Source organism: Moschus berezovskii, chromosome 18 (assembly GCF_049115385.1).
Source record: "Moschus berezovskii isolate FMDL1 chromosome 18, NW_MosBer_1.0, whole genome shotgun sequence".
NCBI lineage: Eukaryota > Metazoa > Chordata > Mammalia > Artiodactyla > Moschidae > Moschus > Moschus berezovskii.
Genome location: NC_142477.1, coordinates 23,238,980 through 23,259,593, shown reverse-complemented (window position 1 = coordinate 23,259,593; position 20,614 = coordinate 23,238,980). Strand labels below are relative to the sequence as shown.

The following is a 20,614-nucleotide window of genomic DNA, read 5'->3' as shown; positions in this document are numbered from 1 at the left end:
AAGGAAGTGCACACTGAAAAGATGTACCTTGCCATGTGCCCTGAAACGCAATTAACTCCAAGTCTGTAGAATTGATAATGAAAGGGAGTTTTAGCCTTACAGGCATTTGTGAAAAGCTTCCTGACTTGTCTTTTGTATTTCAATTTTCTAAACTATTAGTAAGATTCTTCAGATTTTTAAGGGCAGACCATGTCCCGCTTTTGTCTCTTTTAACTCAAAACAAGGATGTGCAATTTGCAGCAATATCACCATCAACTCTCTTAAAAATAAAAAATCAGAACTGGGCTATTTACCAAAAGTGAAGAAACCTTTATTTAAAAAGGCTGTGCTCACTTGCTGGTATATTGCAAATGGAATTCAGAAATTTCCTCAGTAGCTGCTGACATATGAGCACTCCTATAATGCACAAGAGAAGCTAGGGAGCTTTCTGGAAATGTGATCCTGCATCATGTGACTATTTATTGCTTGCTATCTGTGGGTCAGGGGGTTGTAATAACATGCCCCCGATTTTTGTAACAAACCTAAAGAGGCTGCAGTATTAGTTCCATTCTATAGTCAAGGTGCAGACAGGGAATTTGGCCAAGTTTACATAGTGATAAAGTGGCAGATCCAGAATTTAAATTCAGTTTTGCTTCACTGAAACAACCCTATTTTTTGTAAAGTCCCAAACTGCCTCTCATATATTTCAAATAATAACAGTGTAAACTGCATTGTAGAAGTCAAATGTCATGTAGTTGGAAATGAATGTTTTATGTTCAGATGTGTTTCATACTCTGGAGAAAAGAAATGCTAAAAAGAGTTCCATTTCTGACTCTAGCATCTCATGACAAAAACTTCTTAATTTTAGAGTTTCCCCATATTGTTAAATCAAAGACATAGAACTTGATTTACTGCAACATTAAGAAAATTACTAAAGTCCTCAATTAATAATTCTTATCCAATAAGAACTTTAGTGTGAATTAATATGAGTAAATCTGCCCTTTTCTATTCTGATTTATAATCTGAATTTATCTATATATTTACTTATTGGTAATATTTTAATATTTTTTTGTGTAATAACTTTAAGTCATCAGAAGGAAATATTAAATATCTTGTGTAATTGTTTTTAAATGCTTACCATAACATTATTTAGGAAACAATAGACAATTTATATGCTAAAATAAGAAATAAAATTGTGATCAGATTTGGAAATAGCTGCCAAATTAAAAAAAAACTTTCTAAAATATCTTTAGGAAAAGAATAGTTGCAGAGCATTAGGAGTGTTTACTTAGTTGATTTTGAGTTTAATTATAGCCTCGGAGAACAAATGCTTCAAGTATGTTCAGTTCAGTTCAGTTCAGTTCAGTCGCTCAGTCGTGTCCGACTCTCCGCGACCCCATGAATCACAGCACGCCAGGCCTCCCTGTCCACCACCAACTCCCGGAGTACACTCAAACTCATGTCCACAGAGTCGGTGATGCCATCCAGCCATCTCATTCTCCGTCGTCCCCTTCTCCTCCCGCCCCCAACCTTTCCCAGCATCAGAGTCTTTTCCAGTGAGTCAACTCGTCGCATGAGGTGGCCCAAGTATTGCAGTTTCAGCTTTAGCATCATTCCCTCCAATGAACATCCAGGATTGATCTCCTTTAGAATGGACTGGTTGGATCTCCTTGCAGTATAAGGGACTCTCAAGAGTCTTCTCCAGCACCACAGTTCAAAAGCATCGATTCTTCGGCGATCAGCCTTCTTCACAGTCCAACTCTCACATCCATACATGACCACGGGAAAAACCATTGCCTTGACTAGACGGACCTTGGTTGGCAAAGTAATGTCTCTGCTTTTTAATATACTATCAAGGTTGGTCATAACTTTCCTTCCAAAGAGCAAGCGTCTTTTAATTTCATGGCTTCAGTCAGCATCTGCAGTGATTTTGGAGCCCAAAAAAACAAAGTCTGACACTGTTTCCACTGTTTTTCCATCTATTTCCCATGAAGTGATGGGACCAGATGTTCACTGCGTCCTTATTAGAGGGCTTAATTTCTTACACATTCCTGAGATTTTCATATAACTCATGAGAAATGGCAGTTAGAAATACCTCTTTAAATTAACAACAAAAAAAAAAGAGATTTCAAAATGATGACAAGGTCATATAGCAAACTTGAAAAAGAAAGTAAAATTTGATTAAAAAATTTGAATATAGGATTCAAACTTCTGAAAAAAAGGCAAGAATACTCAGAAAATGTGTTTAAAAATGTACTTATATTAAAGTGAGTTTTTATTCTATAGACCAAATCTATTTATAAAAATTTAGTGAAAGTCAATATTGTAATTCAGCCTTTTATAGAAAGTCTTAATATGCCCTCATAAAAGCTTTCATAGTTTTCTGATACAAAGGAGATAACTTATTAAGGATATTTCATGCAAACTGAGTGCAGATAGAAAGCATGCTTCCATTAAGACTGGAAGTGTTTGTCCTTGACTCCTGTTTTGTGATTCAACACATTACATATAGCCAAGTTGGTACATTTAGAGAGACCAATAACTTTACTCTTAAATGACATGTGACTATGGCATTTGCAAATGTAAAGGGACCTAAAGATGTCCAAGACAAATCTGCTCTTATAAAGATGAAGAGATCGTAGACTAATATAGCTGAGTAATCAGCTCCTGGTCACAAAACTGACAACTCATAGAGACTGGATAAAATGCAATCTCTTCTACCATGCTTCAATAAAGACACAGAAGATGGCTGAACATTTTTAAATTTGGAGCTCAGATTTACCAAAGAGCTTAGCATGTGGTGTTAACCACTCCCGATCAGAGTCCTGACACCAGAAGAAGAATCTAAGTTCTGGTTGGGCATGTACAATTCATTTAGTTCTGGAATTAATACCTAAATCCTTGCTTAGTGATGTCTATTAGTCTACTGACTGGAGACTAAAACATCGAAATAGCTTTCATGTGAATTTTACAAAGAAGACAATGCTTAAAATAGTGCCAGAGCATTTACAGAACTCAAGATCACTGGAAGTTTTAAAATCTTAGTTACTTAAAAGCGTAAATAGCAGATGGAAACTTATTTTTTGTCCAGAGATTTCATTTCTTTAGGTGCTGTTGTTTTGTTGGATCAAGGTTTCAGTACAGGAAGTTAAAAAGCTTTCTAAAATATCTATGTGCTATATATATATATGTGCTGCCCATTTTACTAAGCACAGTACATTATCAAGTGACAAATGATCCCTATGTTCTATTTTTTTCTTTTGGAAAGATTATTTTCTGGATGCATGGTTTGTGGAATAAATTGCATCCCCAAAGTGAGCTAAGGGAATCTTAAATGTTTTTTAATGAATCTGAGCTATACTGCAGATGTGTGACTTTTTGTTAAATTAAAGATGAGGCCAAGCTGCTGTAATATCCTACAGGGTGTATATTGATTACACTTTATCCCATCTATTGATCATGGTCAGTAAAACTTATGAAAAGCTGTTTGGGAGGCAAGATCTCAAGTATATTGGCTTCACCACTCATATTCTGTATGTACAAGTATCAGAAGTATGACAATGGAAAGGCGTCTTCTATTATTTTATCCAACTGATGTTTCTTCAAATACATCACTGTAAAAATAGATTTCCATTACACAAGTTTTAAATTAATTTTTATGGTGAAATGGACAGACTGTAATGAGAATAATAAGCACCTCTGAGGACTGAAATTTTGTTATTGAAGTGAAAAATAACTTTTCTAATGTACTTTAACATGATTAATAATTATTTTAAATCTATGCCTGTATAGTCAAAGGGAAATTGAGTGCCAAATGATGAACTCGGTAATGTGTTTAAAGTAGCTTCTGTTTAAGAAAATTCTTGAACAAAGGTAATCATTATTGAGATTGACTGCTTCCTATCGCCATAACTTGTTTGCCTATTTGTTTGCCCAGAAATTCTAAATTTAACAATAAAATTTTATCATATTTCAATGCAATGCATTTTCTTTCCACTTTGCTCATCACATTAAAATGTATTTACTAGAAATATGAAAGTGCATATATTGAATGGCAGAACAGAGAGTAGTTTTAGGAATAAAAATTATAACCTAGGTTTATAAACACATACAACTTTGCAAGTGTTAAATGGACTCATTTCTCAGCCAACATGAAATCAGACATGGATTGAATATGGAATTGAACAGTTAAAGCACTCTAAGGAACTACTGGACAAATCTGAGATAGCACAAACTTAATTGCACTTCCTCTGGTCTACAGCCAGGAGATCACCAATCCCTCAGAGGCAACATCTAGTTGATCATTGATCATGTAACTTCCTAAGTAGCGCTTAGCATAGAGATCATCGTGATACCTAGTTCATGAAGGATACGGTGAACTTATAGTGGTGATTGAGTTATACTGTGATTTGGAGAAGGAAATGGAAACCCAATCCAGTATTCTTGCCTGGAGAATCCCATGGTTAGAGGAGCCTGGCAGACTACAGTCTATGGCATTGCAAGAGTTGGACACGACTAAGTTACTAAGCACACAAATACAGTCATCATATCAGGCTTCCCAGATGGCGCAAATGGTAAAGAACTCTCCTGCCAATGCAGGAGACATAAAAAACACAGGTTCAATCCCTGGGTCGGGAAGATCCCCTGAAGGAGGGAATTGCAACCCACTCGATTATTCTTGCCTGGAGAATCCCCTTGGTAGAGGAGCCTGGAGGGCTACGGTCCATAGGGTTGCAAAAAGTCGACAGGACTGAAGTGACTTAGCATGCACACATGAAATCGTCATATCAGAGTAGTCCTTGAAAATGCCTAAACATTTCCTCCCTAACTGACTCCCAAATGAACAGCCAGACTAACTGTTTTTGCTACATATACATGTGGATTTGCCCAAAGTGTCCACTAGATGTACCACAAACTGCATTTTTCTTAAATTCAAACTGAAGTCTAAAAATAGTGAATGATAAAGAAATCATAATTGTATTACACCTTAAAATTAGTTCCAGAACTATAAGCTAATTAAATACTGTAAAAACTGTACATTTGTCCTTTTTGACAGTGTTTAGGTATCTCTCAATGAAACAGAGGTGTAAACTAAGCACATGCTGTGAAAAATAAAGTCTATTCTGGAATTATTCTGACAACTTTTAAACATAATATTTGGAATATGTATTAAGGGTAATATTAGGAATCTGTGTTTCTGACATTGGCAGGTACTGGCAAGCAGATTCTTGACCACTGAGCCACCATTCTCTTAGCACTACTCAGCGCCATTTTAACACATATGCTAGATCTATTTTAGGAACAAATTTCCATAAAATTCATATTTACATTGTGCATGAATTGAGGCCAGAATCTGCAGCATGTCTAGCACTGAGGAAAAGAATGTAGAAGATGTACCTCTATAATATCTGAAAATGGGCCTCCCAGGAGGCCCTAGTGGTGAAGAATCTGCCTGTCAATGCGGGAGATGCAGGAGATGTGGCTTTGATCCCTAGGTCAGGAAGATCCCCTGGATAAGGAAATGGCAACTACTCCAGTATTCTTGCCTGGAAAATACTATGGACAAAAGAGTACATGGGGTCTCAAGACTGGGACATGACTGAATGACTAAACCACCAGTATATCTGAAAATTGGGAAATTTGTTTTGGCTAAATCCCCTTGTCATTTTTCTCAACTTTCTATTAATCTTCAAGAACCAACCTATGCAGAAATGCACTGTGAGTTGAATTTTCCCCACCAACCACTTCTCATCTCTCTCTTAAGTATTCTCTCATTAGTTTATTTAGTGATACTATTGAATCAATATTCATTCCTTACCAAAGAATATTTTGTTTTAAAGTAAGTTCTTCCTTCTCTAGTGTAACACTGTGTAAAGTGAAAGTGGAAGTCACTCAGTTGTGTCTGACTCTTTGCAACCCCATGGACCTTGGAATTCTCCAAGCCAGAATACTAGAGTGGGTAGCCTTTCCCTATCTTTCCAACACAGGGATTGAACCCAGGTCTCCCACATTGCAGGTGGATTCTTTACCAGCTTAGATTCAAGGGAAACCCAAGAATACTGGAGTGGGTAGCTATCCCTTCTCCAGAGAATCTTCCCGACCGAAGAATCAAACCAAGGTCTCCTGCACTGCAGGCAAATTCTTTACCAACTGAGCTATCAGGGAAGCAAAAAATAAACCTCAAAATTCTAATCCCTCAGGTTTTATGAAAGTAAAAGTGTTAGTCACTCAGTCACATCCAACTGTTTTAGGGACCCGAGTCACTTCTTAATTTTAAATAATTAACATTGAATGATTCCACTTATAACACTCCAAAATAATTTTGCATAGTTCTTTTCTGTCACATTTCTTTTTTCCCTTTTCTGACTTTTTATCACTATGGCTGGGTAGAAATACAAGGGTAGTTAAGCAGAGGTATTTTCCTACTTGAGTCAAAATTCAACTGCAATCCCATGAATAAGATTCTTTGGCTCCAAGCACCTGTCTGAGTTCTAGCCTGTATGTCATAGATTTCCAAGAGAATTAGGTCACATAGAAAATCAGGAAGTAAATACCATAAGTCTGGGACTAATGCCTCGCATTATACCTACCATTTAAAAGTAGGTTAGCTATTTTTTTTTAATTTCAGATAAAAATGTATTTATTCTAAAAGTATTTAACCACTCTTTCTAGCACTTATTGTTAGTAAGCTCTGTGTGAAGAGCCTAAAAGAGAGGAAATTGTTCTGATAAAGGGACTACATATTTTCAGAATCTTAATTCAGCTTATAAGCAGAATACAACACATTTTCTTCCAGACTGACAGTTGTAAAGTGATCAGATTTCTAAAATGGGGCTTGTCCTGCTATATTTCATAGAGGTGTATTGATAACAATGCAATCTGAACTTTGCTGATAGTTGCTGCAGGAAACGTTGAGGTTGAATAATATTTTCAATTTCAGGTCCAACTTTCAAATCCGGCAGCTGTTGTTCTTAAAGTAACCCAAAATGGAAAATTTCTTGAAGACAGGTTACTTTAGATGATATAATAACCAGATTGCCAGCTGATTACATTTTAAGGATGCTATTCTTTTCATGTGACGAGACTGCTCACATCTTCTCAGCAATTCAGCCTTCATTCTCACCCATCCTTGACATCAGGCCTTTGGGGAAGGATATTATGAGAAGATATTTTTGTGATATGAACTCAAGTCAAAGAAAGTAAATCAGTGTCAACATGCCATAGCCTAATGCTTTGGGAAAACCCAGTGATATCTCTCTTAACCACTTTTCTATGGAGTCTGGATCTAATGTTTCTTTCAGTCAGATTCTTTTATACCTTTATCTTTTCATGTTTAAATTGATTTTGTATATTGAATTTCCTTTAAGTTACAGAATTGCTATTAGAACCATAGATACCCAAAATGGCCAATTCCTTGTCTTGATCATACAGTTTCAAGTGATTTATTCTGTTGTTTTCCGATGTTATTTTCACTTAGTGAGCTTAGATTTCTTGGGATGTTCTATAGCCTGGGTCTCTGTGATACCATGTTTGTGCATGTGTGTCCATAGGTTTTTACGATGTTTATACCTGAGCAATATGTTTTAGGTACCCTATTAAAAGAGTATGCCTATGCTAGGCATGGGTTGTATTTCAATTATACTCTGTTCTAGAAAGTATGATGAAGTTTGTGATATTTCCGTTACCACAATCACCTATCTTTTGAGATTTTCTTCATGTTAAAATGGAAGGAGTTTCTCTGTTACTTTCAATAGAAATCCCTATATTTGTGCTCTGGAACCCAGTCTGTTCACCTTCTCATGAATTTCATCTTTTTAGATATTCCCCTCATTAAAAATTGTCATTCTTCTCAGCAAAGATGGTACTTAATATTTCTCGTATCAGAAAAAATTAATTTGTTGAACCCTCTTCTCTGATGACATAAGACACCATTTTTTATGTCTTCATTTCAGGCAATGGTATCTAATAAATTGTCACAACTCATAGGCTTCATGTATTTTTATATTCAATAGACTTTTGAATCCACCGCAGTAAAACTTCCATGCTTTCATATTTTATTGAAATTACTGTTTTCAAGTTAACCAGGGATGTCCATCCTGCTAAATCCAGTTCAGCCTTTATATTCCAATTTAACTTCTTGATAGAGTGGACAGCTCATCTGTCCACTTAGAACCCTCCTTTCCTGACTTCTGTGCATCCTTACTCTCCCAGTTTTCCTTCTCAGGGGTGTTCTCCTTTCTCTGACACCTTCTCCTATTCAAAGACTGGACTCCTTTAGACTCAAAAGACTGGGAATTTTACTGCTCAGTCTTTCACTTCCTGTTTTCCTTACAATTCTCTCCCAGGTGAGATTGTTCCCATTACCTTACATTTAGACTCATCTAACTCAAGTTTGTATTTCCTGTTTATTCAGAAAGCATATTTGAACTCTACAACCACTTCTAATTTTCTAGCTTTTATTCCACATTTATTTTATTTTTTTGGCATTTCAGACATATTGTTAAAATCATTGATTCTCCCACTGTTTTTTTTCCCAAAGGGAATTTTTTCCCCTAACTCTATCCAGCACCATGAATGGGCTTATCAAGTACATGCTTTGTCAAATACAAAGAAACAGCACAAAAATTGAGTCATTTATAATTTCTTCTTTATACTGATACCACTCCAACAAAATCTTTATAGTTTATGGCCAGTTTATAGCACTATTACATGTATTGTTCCATTCCTTTCTATTTTTTCACATTTGTCCATGATGACATCATTTCTTTTCTGAATTTTATTAAAATATTCTACAGTCTGATTCAAAGTAACCACTATAATTTTTCCAGAATCTAAATAAATCTATTTCCTTTGTTTAGAATATTTTCCCATTTCTTTCATTAAAAAAAAAAAAAAATTAAAGACAGCGTTTATCATGTGCTACAGGGCTTGCTTGTGTTATGCCCTAGCCATCCACTTCATTCATTTTGCCAGTAACATTAAAGCATCTATTTGTTTTTTAACCAAGTCAAGCTTTTCCTTTCATTTCGATCTTTGACTTTAGTCTGTTATATCCAAGTATTTTTCGCCTGTACTTTACACATAGTAGTTCATCTTTTTTCTCTTCAGGTGTTGATGAAATGTCACTTAAGCTAACATGGATGAGCAGGAAGATGTATTAGAGGTTTAAGGAGAAAAGAAAACATTCTCTTCTTAAATCTATTTAGGAATAGTTTGGAAAATTTCAAGAACATATGATGATTGTTGACTATATTTTGTATTCACATTTATGTTAATTAAATATTGCTGAATAATGTAAAACCCCCAAATTCAAAGCTATAGAGAAATGTCATGTATAACCACATTGCACGTGTCTGTGAGTTAACTGGGGATTGGCTGAACTTGGCTGGCTTCTGTTTGCCAACTGTGCTACCTCCAGGACATTCAATCCTGCATCTGCTCATTTATTAGGTAGCTCTTGCTCTAGGAGGGAATCTGACAACTCTGCCACGGGGCTCATCTTTCTTCTGGGACCAGTGGACTAGTCCTGGCATGTTCTTCTTATGGCAGTGGCAGAGCATAAGAGGAAACCTAGACCCAGATGTGGAACAAGACACCATCACTTTCAACTCATTCTATTGCCCGAGTTAGCTGGAGGCCAAACCTAAGGGAAGAGAACCCTGCAAAATTACATGAACTAGTGAGGGAAGAAGATTTGTGGCCGATAATGCAACCTACTTCCTGTTTATTTCCTTTATCATTATTTAACTAAACAAGGTGCTAGGTGATGTGGATCTTGATGGTTATTAATCAAAATGTTTTGGTTTTTATTTTGTATATATCTTCAAACTTCAGCTATGATGAAATTCTAAGATAAATTAATCCCTGACATCTGTTATCCTAAAAAAAATTGTACATACAGCAATTAGAAGTTTTATTAAAGGTTCATTTTTTTCCCCAATGTACTATGAACTTCACAGAGACAGTGTATTTTTTTCTTTAATCTTTCCTTTATTAATTACTGCAGTTTTGCCATCTACTACCTCCTATTCTACTCATGGAGTTTAAAGTTTTGCTTTCTAACTTTTTGAATCAGTAATTAAATTGAATATTAAGTAAGGACTAACCAGAAAATGATTAATATCAGTCTATGCAAATATAAAATGGATGGGCAAAGCAGAGGGCCAAATACAGAAAGTAAAAATGCACATTTAGATATTTGAGTATAATAGATTTAATGCCTCCCTTGGTTCAGTTTTCTTTATCATAATACCAGGTAAAAGAAGATTTATCCTTGTTTTGTTTTTCTTTAGATACTTCATTGACTACAGTGCTGAAGATGATAGATTTTTTAACATTGATGCCAACACTGGAACCATTAAGACTACCAAGGTTCTTGATAGAGAAGAAACTCCATGGTACAACATCACAGTTGCTGCTTCAGAAAATGGTAAACTTCTTTATTTGATGTACACTAGGAAAGAGGTCACTTAAACATGAAGATTTATGCTGAGATTTTCTCCAGAGGAGGACTTTCATGATTTTTATTTTTTTTAATGCACCTAACAGAGTGCACAGAATGTATTAGACACAGTTACTCATTGTCAGATGCGATTAGTAAATCTTATATCTTTTCTTTTACTGTAATCTCTGCATAGTGGTAGAAAATTGATATCACAGAGTACTTAAGTCTGCATCACTTAGTCAAAATATCTAATTCTCTTCTTAATTGTGAGACTTGCTTTGTCATGTGCTTGTGCCTTACTTGAGTAGAAGAAGAATGCTTCATATAGAGTGAAGCAGTTAGGAAAATAAAGAGAAGAAAAGAAATTTAACATTTTACTTGAATGATTTTATCAATATAACACCTTTCTTCAAGCTTCAATTGACTTTTAGAAATTTTACAGTAAAGGAATAACTCTTGATATTTCAACAGGCAGGTCTAAGTCATTTTTAACAAATGTACACCACCATACAATTGAGGAAGGCCATTGTTCGATCCTCATCCAAAACATTGCATTGTGCTAAATAACCACATTATAAAAGAAAGTACAAATATCAACAATTATCTCAAAGTACACAAAGATGTGCATAAATGTTTTCAAATGAAATTAGAATAAAGCTGTAGGAAATGGGTCTGCTATCAAGAAAATGAAGTATGTATTTACGTGTTGAGAAAGAATTCAAAGGTATAAACTGCCCCAAGTTTACTATTTTACATGAAAAATGAAAGTGAAAGCATTATTTGATCCATCATGTCTGACTTTTTGTGATCCCCATGGACTATAGCTCCCCAGACTCCTCAGTCCAAGGAATTTTCCAAGCAAAAATCATGGAGAAAGGGATGTCATTCCCTTCTCCAGAGGATCTTTCTGACCCAGGGATTGAAACTGCATCTCCTGAATTGTAGAGAGTCTCCTGCATTTCAGGCAGATTCTTTACCATCTGAGCCACCAGGAAAGCCCAGTATTGTGTATATCATATATATGTGTGTGCACTCTGCCGTGTCTGACTCTTTGTGACGCCATGAACTATAGCCTGCCAGGTGCCACTCCATGGGATTTCCCAGGGAAGAATACTGGAGTGGGTTGTCATTTCCTCCTCTGGGAATCTTCCCGACACACGGATCAAACCTGTGTCTGTTGCATATCCTGCATTGGCAGGTGGTTTCTTCACGACTAGTGACACCTAGGAAGTCCAACTTACAATGCCTTTTAAAAGATTTCAATATATTCATAAGAGAACTATAAATATAAAAATTTAGGAATACTTCATATTGGAAAATAGTATACAATTCAGTTCAGTCACTCAGCCATGTCCAACTCTTTGCTACCCCATGGACTGCAGCATGCCAGGTCTCCCTGTCGATCACCAACTCCCAGAGTTTACACAATCTCATGTCCACTGAGTCAGTGATGCCACCCAACCATCTCATCCTCTGTTGTCCTTTTCTCATCCTGCCTTCAACCTTTCCCAGCATCAGGGTCTTTTCCAATGAGTCAGCTCTTCGCATCAGGTGACCAAAGTATTGGAGTTTCAGCTTTAGCATCAGTCCTTCCAATAAACACCCAGGACTGATTTCTTTTAGGATGGTCTGGTTGGATCTCCTTGCAGACCAAGGGACTCTCGAGAGTCTTCTCCACACCACAGTTCAAAAGCATCAATTCTTCAGTGATCAGCTTTCTTCACAGTCCAACTCTCACATCCATACATGACCACTGGAAAAACCATAGCCTTGACTAGACGGACCTTGGTTGGCAAAGTACTTCCTCTGCTTTTTAATATGCTGTTTAGGTTGGTCATAACTTTCCTTCCAAGGAGTAAATGTCTTTTAATTTCATGGCTGCAGTCCCCATCTGCACTGATTTTGGAGCCTAAAAAAATAAAGTCTGACACTGTTTCTCCATCTATTTGCCATGAAGTGATGGGACCAGATGCCATGATCTTAGTTTTCTGAATTTGAATTTTAAGCGAACTTTTGCACTCTCCTCTTTCACTTTCATCAAGAGGCCTTTGAGTTCCTTTTCACTTTCTGCCATAAGGGTGGTGTCATCTGCATATCTGAGGTTATTGATATTTCTCTCAGCAATCTTGATTCCAGCTTGTGCTTCTTCCAGCCCAGCGATCCTCATGTTGTACTCTGCATATAAGTTAAATAAGCAGGGTGACAATATATAGCCTTGATGGACTCCTTTTCCTATTTTGAACCAGTCTGTGGTTCCATGTCCAGTTCTAACTGTTGCTTCCTGACCTGCATACAGGTTTCTCAAGAGGCAGGTCAGGTGTTCTGGTATTCCCATGTCTTTCAGAATTTTCCACTGTTTATTGTGATCCACACAGTCAAAGGCTTTGGCATAGTCCATAAAGCAGAAGTAGATGTTTTTCTGGAACTCTCTTATATAAAATGAAATCATACTCTTTCTTCTGCCCTCAGCAGATATAAGAAATTTTTGCAAAATATTCAAGCTTCATTTAGAAATACTTTACATACCATAGATTTACCTTTTTATAGTGTATAGTCTAATGACTATTGCTGTATTTAGTTATCCATCAACTGTCACAATGGAGTTTAGAATGCATTGACTACTTCAGAAAGAAATCCTGTGTCCCTTAGTCATCACGCTCTAATCCCTTTTGCCCATGCTTCAATCCAAGGAGTCACCATTCTAGTGTCTGTTTTTATAGATGTCTTTAAGGAAATGGCAACCCACTCCAGTGTTCTTGCCTGGAGAATCCCAGGGATGGGGGAGCCTGGTGGGCTTCCGTCTGTGGGGTCACACAGAGTCGGACACGACTGAAGTGACTTAGCAGCAGCAGCAGCAGCAACAGTATATCATAAACCTAGCTCTTAAACAGCAAACACTTATATCTCACAGTTCTAGAGGCTGGAAGTCCAAGATCAAGGGACCAACAGATTTGGTGTCTGGTGAGAACACACTTTCTGGTTTGTAGATGGCTGTCTTCTCTAGTGTACTCACATGGTGCAAGAGCAAAGGATCTCTCTGCGATCTCTTTTATAAGAGATCTAATCTCCCTCATGAGTGTTTCACTCTGAATTTGGGGGAGAAAAGAACATTCAGTCTACAGCAATAGTTTTTCCTTTAATTGGCATCTCATATAAAACAATCATGTAGCATATAGTTCTTTGTGACTGGCTGATTTCACTTCGTGCATTATTTTCAAAGTTCATTTACACTGTAGCATGTATCAGAGTTTCTTCCTTACTGCTAAAGCGCTTTCCTTTATTTGAATATACTGTATTTTATGTATCCATTCACCACTTGATAGACATTTGGGTTGTTTCCACTTTTTGCCTAATTTGAAGAATGTCGTCATAAGCATTGATATGGATGTTTTGTGTGCATGACTTTTCATTTCTCTTGGGTATATCTCTAGGAGTGGGATCGTCATATAGATACTATGTTTAAATCTTTGATGAATTGCCAGACTGTTTTCCAAAGTGACATTTTACATTCACAGTAGCACTATATGAGTGTCTTAGTTATTCTATATTTTTGCCAATATTTACTACTCCATACTTTTTGATCATGATCATTCTATTAGATGTGAGGTGATAGCTCATTGTGGTTTATGCACTTTTATAATGTCTTGTATCACAAATCAGTAAAGCTGCCCCAGCCTTTTCTATTCTACCTGAATTTTTCATGTATTCATCTGAACAATCAACTCAAGTGGTTTCCATTTAGATCATTTTTTCAATATAATATTTCTCTTTGAAAATAAGGATTCACTAATTACTTTTAAATGAGTATTATAAATAATACATGAGTGGATTCATTTGTTATCATTCTGGTTAATTTTCATTTTCAAAATGGCCAGAATAGTTCCAGAATTGCATGTGCTTAGTTACCAAGAACAGTAAAGTAACTGCCATATGATAAAACCTCATTTAAAATTAGTTTTAAAATAAAGGAATAAATGGATTGACAAATTGAAGTAGATGTTATGGAGACATTGAAACTTTCCAAAAGTATTGTACAGTTATTCTTGCGATCAGGCTCCATGTATAGAAGATGAAAGGGGAGAATCCCTGGAGAGAATACTTGCTTGTCAGAAACAATAAGTACTTATTTTAAAATAACATCAAATTCAACTCCAGAGGTATTTTGATCAGAAACTTTACTTTCGTTCACTTAAATCTCATCTCAACCCAAATATTATTTGTATCAAGACAAAGCTACTTTCTAAATATACATGAGTTCAAGTGTATCATGAAAATTATGTTATTTTCAATCATTACTAAATGAAACTGAAGGAAATGTTAATTTTTACTAAAGTAGCATCTTAGGTATGTACTTACTTTCTTTTTTTCTTTTCTTTTTTTTTTTTACTAATTGGTAGTATTTCATATGGGAAATGTGTTAATACACACCTACTAAGTAAAACAGTACAGTAAATTGTAATATCATAAATTTTATAGTTGGTAATAAAGAAGCCTTAGGGACACCTCAATGAGCATTACTAAAATATAATTTAATCCTAATCATAAACAGGTATGTAGAAAGAATGGGCCCTAGATAAGATTTTATAGCTATACTGGGAGACTGTGTTTAGAAAAGTGCACATTCACTTACTGATGGCTTGGCCTAAGTGCCTATTAAATAGAGTTGGGAGCTCTTCCACGTACAATTGTTTGTAAGCATTAACAGGAGCTATAAAAGTCATAAAAGTATTTTCTGGTATATTTCATTTTAAATACTTTTTCAACAAGATTTTTTTAAAGGCTATACTTTTTTTTAAAATTTATTTTATTGGAGGTAAATTACCTTCATTAATATATTGGTTGGTTTTGCCATACATTGACATGAATCCGTCCCGGGTGTAAATGTGTTCCCTTTCTTGAACCCCCCTCCCCCCTCCCTCTTCCCCATATCTTCCCTCCAGATCATCCCCGTGCACCAGCCCCAAGCATCCTGTATCATGCATCGAACCTGGACTGGTGATTCATTTCACATATGATAATATACATGCTACAATGCCGTTCTCCCCAATCATCCCACCTTCACCCTCTCCCACACCCCAAAGACTGTTCTATATACCTATGTCTCTTTTGCTGTCTCATATACAGGGTTAAGGTTACCATCTTTCTAAATTCCATATACATGCGTTAGTATACTGTATTGTTGGAGAAGGCAATGGCAAGCCACTCCAGTACTCTTGCTTAGAAAATCCCATGGATGGAGGAGCCTGGTGGGCTGCAGTCCATGGGGTCGCTAAGGGTCAGACACGACTGAGCGACTTCACTTTCACTTTCACACATGGGAGAAGGAAATGGCAATCCACTCCAGTGTTCTTGCCTGGAGAGTCCCAGGGACGGGGGAGCCTGGTGGGCTTCCGTCTATGGGGTTACACAGAGTCGGACACAACTGAAGTGACTTAGCAGCAGCAGCAGCAGCATACTGTATTGATGTTTTTCTTTCTGGCTTACTTCACTCTGTATAATAGGCTCCAGTTTCATCCACCTCATTAGAACTGATTCAAATGTATTCTTTTTGATGGCTGAAAAATACTCCATCGTATATATGTACCAAAGCTTTCTTATTCATTCGTCTGCAAATGGACATCTAGGTTGCTTCCATGTCCTGGCTATTATAAACAGTGCTGCGATGAACATTGGAGTACAGGTGTCTCTTTCAATTCTGGTTTCCTCGGTGTGTATGCCCAGGAGTGCGATTGCTGGATCATATGGCAGTTCTATTTCCAGTTTTCTTTTTTTTAGTGCATTTTAGGTTTAGCAAAATTCAGAGAAATGGACTATGATTTCCTGTGTATCTTCTGCACCTATACATGCTTAGCTTCCTCCACTATCAGTATCCCCCACCAGAGTGATGCATTTGTTACAATTGATGAGCCTACACTGACACATCATAATCAAACAATGTCTATAGTTTGTTGTAGGGTTAACTGTTACTATTCTATGGTTTTGGACAAATGCATAATGGCATGTGCCCACTAACATAACATCATATAGAGTATTTTGACTGCACTAAAGTGTTCTATGCTCCATCTGTTCATCTCTCCCCATCTCTACCCATGGTAACCAGCTATCTTTTTATTGACTCCATAGTTTTGCCTTTTCTAGAACATATAGTTGGAATCATACGGTATGTGGACTTTCAGATCGGCTTCTTTCACTTAGTAATATAGATTGAAGTCTGTTCAAATCTTCCATGTCTATTCCAGTTTTGATAATGCATTTTTTTTTGCACTCAGTAATATGAAGTTGTCAGCCTGTACCAGTTTGTTTACCCATTCATCTACTGAAAAACATCTTAGTTGTCTCCAACTTTTGGCAATGATGAAATAATGCTGCTATAAATATGCATGTGTAGGTTTTTGGGTGGACAGTTGTTTTCAACTCCTTTGGGTAAATACCAAACTTTGCAATCCCTGGATCACATGGTAAGAGTGCATTTAATTTTATAAGAAATTAATAATGTCTTGTGAAGTGCCTGTGCCATTTTGAATCCCACCAGGTATGAATGAATAAGAGTTCCCATTCTAACTAGCATTTGGTGTTGTCATTATTCCTTGGATTTGCACCACTCGAATAGACACATATTGGCATATTGTTTTAACTTGCATTTTTTTCTGGTGATATATATGTGGGGCATCTTTTCATAGGGTTATGCCATGTGTATGTTTTCTTTGGTGAAGTATTTATTAAGATCTTGGGCCCATTTTATAAATCATGTTGTTTGTTTTCTTAACATGTAATTTTAAGAATTCTTGGCATTTTTTTTGGATAGCTAATTTATCAGATGTGTCTTTTGCAAATATTTTCTCCCAAACTTTGTCATATCTCCTCATTCTCTTGACATTGTTTTTAAGAGCAGAAATCAAATTTTTAAAAATCTTAATGTAACAATTTTGAGGAGACTGTTGCTCTATGGAATTATAATTAGAAGTTAATGCTTCAAAATAGTCTACCCACTACCTAGGGGCTTGCGGCAGCAAGAGAAACGTTCTTCCCCTGGGCAGATGAAGCAATGCACCTGATTTAAGAGAGAACCAGGAGCAAAGGACCTTTGTGCAAAAGAAAAAAAAAGCAGCAACTTCAAAAATCTTCACCGTTTCTTCAGGTGAAGAGGCCTTATGCTAGAAGATCATGTGAAGGTTGAGGGTGCCAAAGATGGGCGTCCATTGAGCATGCAGGTGGGGTTCAGATGCAATGCAATTGTTAATAACATGGTGTTTGATCTGCCTTCTTTCATCCTGTGGTTTTTAGGTCACAGTGATTATTCAGTTGCCTGGTCATGCAAGAAAGGCAGGAATCTTGGGTCTGGTCTATGATTATCTTTTACTTGTCGTTGTTCAGTTCCTGAGTTGTGTCCGACTCTTTGTGATCCCAAGAACTGCAACACACCAGGCCTCCCTGTCCCTCACTATCTCCCAGAGTTTGCTCAAATTCATGTCCACTGAGTCGGTGGTGCTATCTAATCATTTCATCCTGTCGCCCCAACTCCTTGTGCCCTCAATCTTTCCCAGCATCAGGGTCTTTTCCAAAGAGTTGGCTCTTGACCTCAAAGAGGTGGCCAAAAATATTGGAGCTTCAGCTTCAGTAACAGTTTACTGCTGTAGCTAAGCATAAGTAGCGGCTATTTTCACTGGTATGTTGTGCTTTACAGCCATGTCAAGAAAAAATCCCTGTGAAATACAAAAAACATATTATTCTTGCTTTATTAAAAAAAGAAAGAAAGAAAGAAAGAGACTCATACAAATCTGAATATTTTGGTTCCTAGATCTGTGTTCATTTCTATGTCAGCTGATGTTCATTGAACCCAAGTACTCGTCAGATATTTTAACTGGTTGAGATTTATTTTATTATTTTGAAAATTCATTCTGTGACATAAAATTATTTTCACCATCTTAAAGAATACACTTGGAATCAAATAAGTTCAATAAATATGTCTTTGGTCAGGGGAATAGAAAGTGGTGTCTCATTATCACTTATCACAGTTCTCAGGGAAGAGGACTTTCTTGATAAATACCTGCGGAACATTTCTGTTACAGCTAACAATGGAATCCATAATAGAACTATTCGGTAACTTCTATTACTTTTCTGTTGTTGTGTAACAAGTAGTCACATGATTTCTGTAGGTCAGAAGTCCAGGAGGGTTCAACTTAGTCCTCTACTTTATTTTTTTTTTTTTTCGAGATACAGACCATTTACTTATGACTGTGTAAAACTCAAGAAAGTCCACATTATTCCTACAACATGTTGAAAGTGCTTCAGAATTCACACAATACTAATTTTCTTTTGGTTCTGGTTAAATTATATATACCAGTTTATCACAAATGGTAAAATCTGTAACTCTGTTCAAAGTTTTAAAAGATTACTTAAGAATGGTTTCTTGTATTTCTATGCCACCTTTATAGTTCTGGTTTTCTCATTTCTTAATTAGTAAATTCAGCGTGAAGGTTCTATCCCAGGCTAATTTATACACTTCCAGAAGGAACGGCCTCTTGAATCCACAGAGTGTTGAGGTGGGGAGCCCCCAACCATGTCAGATTCGTTTCACATATGATAATATACTTGTTTCAATGGCATTCTCCCAAATCATCCCACCCTCGCCCTCTCCCACAGAGTCCAAAAGACTGCTCCACACATCTGTGTCTCTGCTGTTATCTCGTATACAGGGTTATCGTTATCCTCTTGCTATATTCCATATATATATGTTAATATACTGTATTGGTGTTTTTATTTCTGGCTTACTTCACTCTGTATAATAGGCTCCAGTTTCATCCACCTCATTAGAACTAATTCATATATATTCTTTTTAATTGCTGAGTAATACTCCATTGTGTAAATGTACCACAGCTTTCTTCTCCTTTTATCTGCAGATGGACATCTAGGTTGCTTCCATGTCCTGGCTATTATAAACAGTGCTGCAATAAACACTGGAGTACATGTATCTCTTTCAATTCTGGTTTCCTCGGTGTGTATGCCCAGGAGTGGGATTGCTGGGTCATATGGCAGTTCTATTTCCAGTTTTTTGAGGAATCGCCACACTGTTCTCCATAGTGGTTGTACTACTTTAAATCTGGAAAAACTGAAGTTGTGTGTCAGCTGGGCTGGTGGTCTCTTATCTAAAGGCTCCAGGGAAGAATCTGAGTTCATGCTCATTTCCCTCATTGGCAGAGTCCACTTTATTGAGGATGTAGGTGTGAGGGTTACATTTATTTATTTTTTTTCTGGATCTTAGCTGGGAGAGCTTTCTCCTTTTAGAAGCTGCCTGAATTTCTTATTCAAGCAAGCAATGGTGTGTCCAGTCCTTCTTATGTTTCAATCTGTTCAATTGTCTCTTCTGCTACCATCTGGAGAAAGTCTCTGCTTTCAGTGGTTTTTTACCTGATTGAGTCAGGCCCACCCCAATAATCTTTGTACATTAAGGTCACCTGCCTTGAGACTTCAATAACATCTTCAGAGTTCCTTCACAACAGGACCCAAATTATCGTTTAGTTGAATAATTGAGGGGCAGGAATCGTATGCTGGAATCTTTAGATTTCTGTGTCCTGTAACCCTAAAATGTCTGTAAAATTTGGGAGAATTTTTTTATAGGATAATAAATATTCTTTTTAACTTGTATGTCATAGCTTATATTTCCTTTTATATGACTCCTCAGTAAAATAAAGGCACTAGTAGGCACTCAATAAGTAGTTCTTAACATGTTTTTTCAAATGACTAGCTTTCATCTCCCTCCATTTCCTTTTTAATGCCTAGTTCAGGATAATGTATATTTTTATTCTAACTGCTTTTCAGAAGTGCCACTGTGTTCATCACTTCATAATAGCTAAGTCCAATGAGTAGTCTTCATTTCTTATATTCCTGATTTCTTTGTGATATCTGACTGTATTAATAATCCTCTTTCCTCTTGGAATGTTCTACTTCCTTGGCTGCCATTCCAGTATCTTGGAATGGTGTACTTTATCATCTGTGTTCTAAAGAATTCATTAACTGACTCACTCAGAATGCAGTAATAAATGATATCTGCTAGTGAGTATAGTATTTTAGGGGCTAATCATATAGAGGGATTATTTTGTCTTTGAGGAATTTGAGTCTAATGCAAAAGATAAGGTAGCTGAAAAATTGCATTATGGATATTCACTGTGAGGATAAGTTTTTTTAGGAACT

General features: G+C 36.5%; 1 protein-coding gene across 3 annotated transcripts in view; it reads left to right on the top strand.

Annotated features, from left to right (window-relative positions):
* Positions 1-20,614, top strand: part of CDH18 (cadherin 18) — a 408,681-nt gene that overhangs the window by 315,717 nt on the left and 72,350 nt on the right. For 2 of the 3 annotated variants that reach the window (XM_088827640.1, XM_055422239.2), the window contains one exon: positions 10,272-10,408. In XM_088827640.1, coding sequence (XP_088683766.1) covers positions 10,272-10,408 — 137 coding nt within the window. Of the gene's footprint in view, positions 1-10,271; positions 10,428-20,614 lie in introns of all 3 variants that reach the window. The other variant, XM_088827639.1, reaches the window with a different exon arrangement.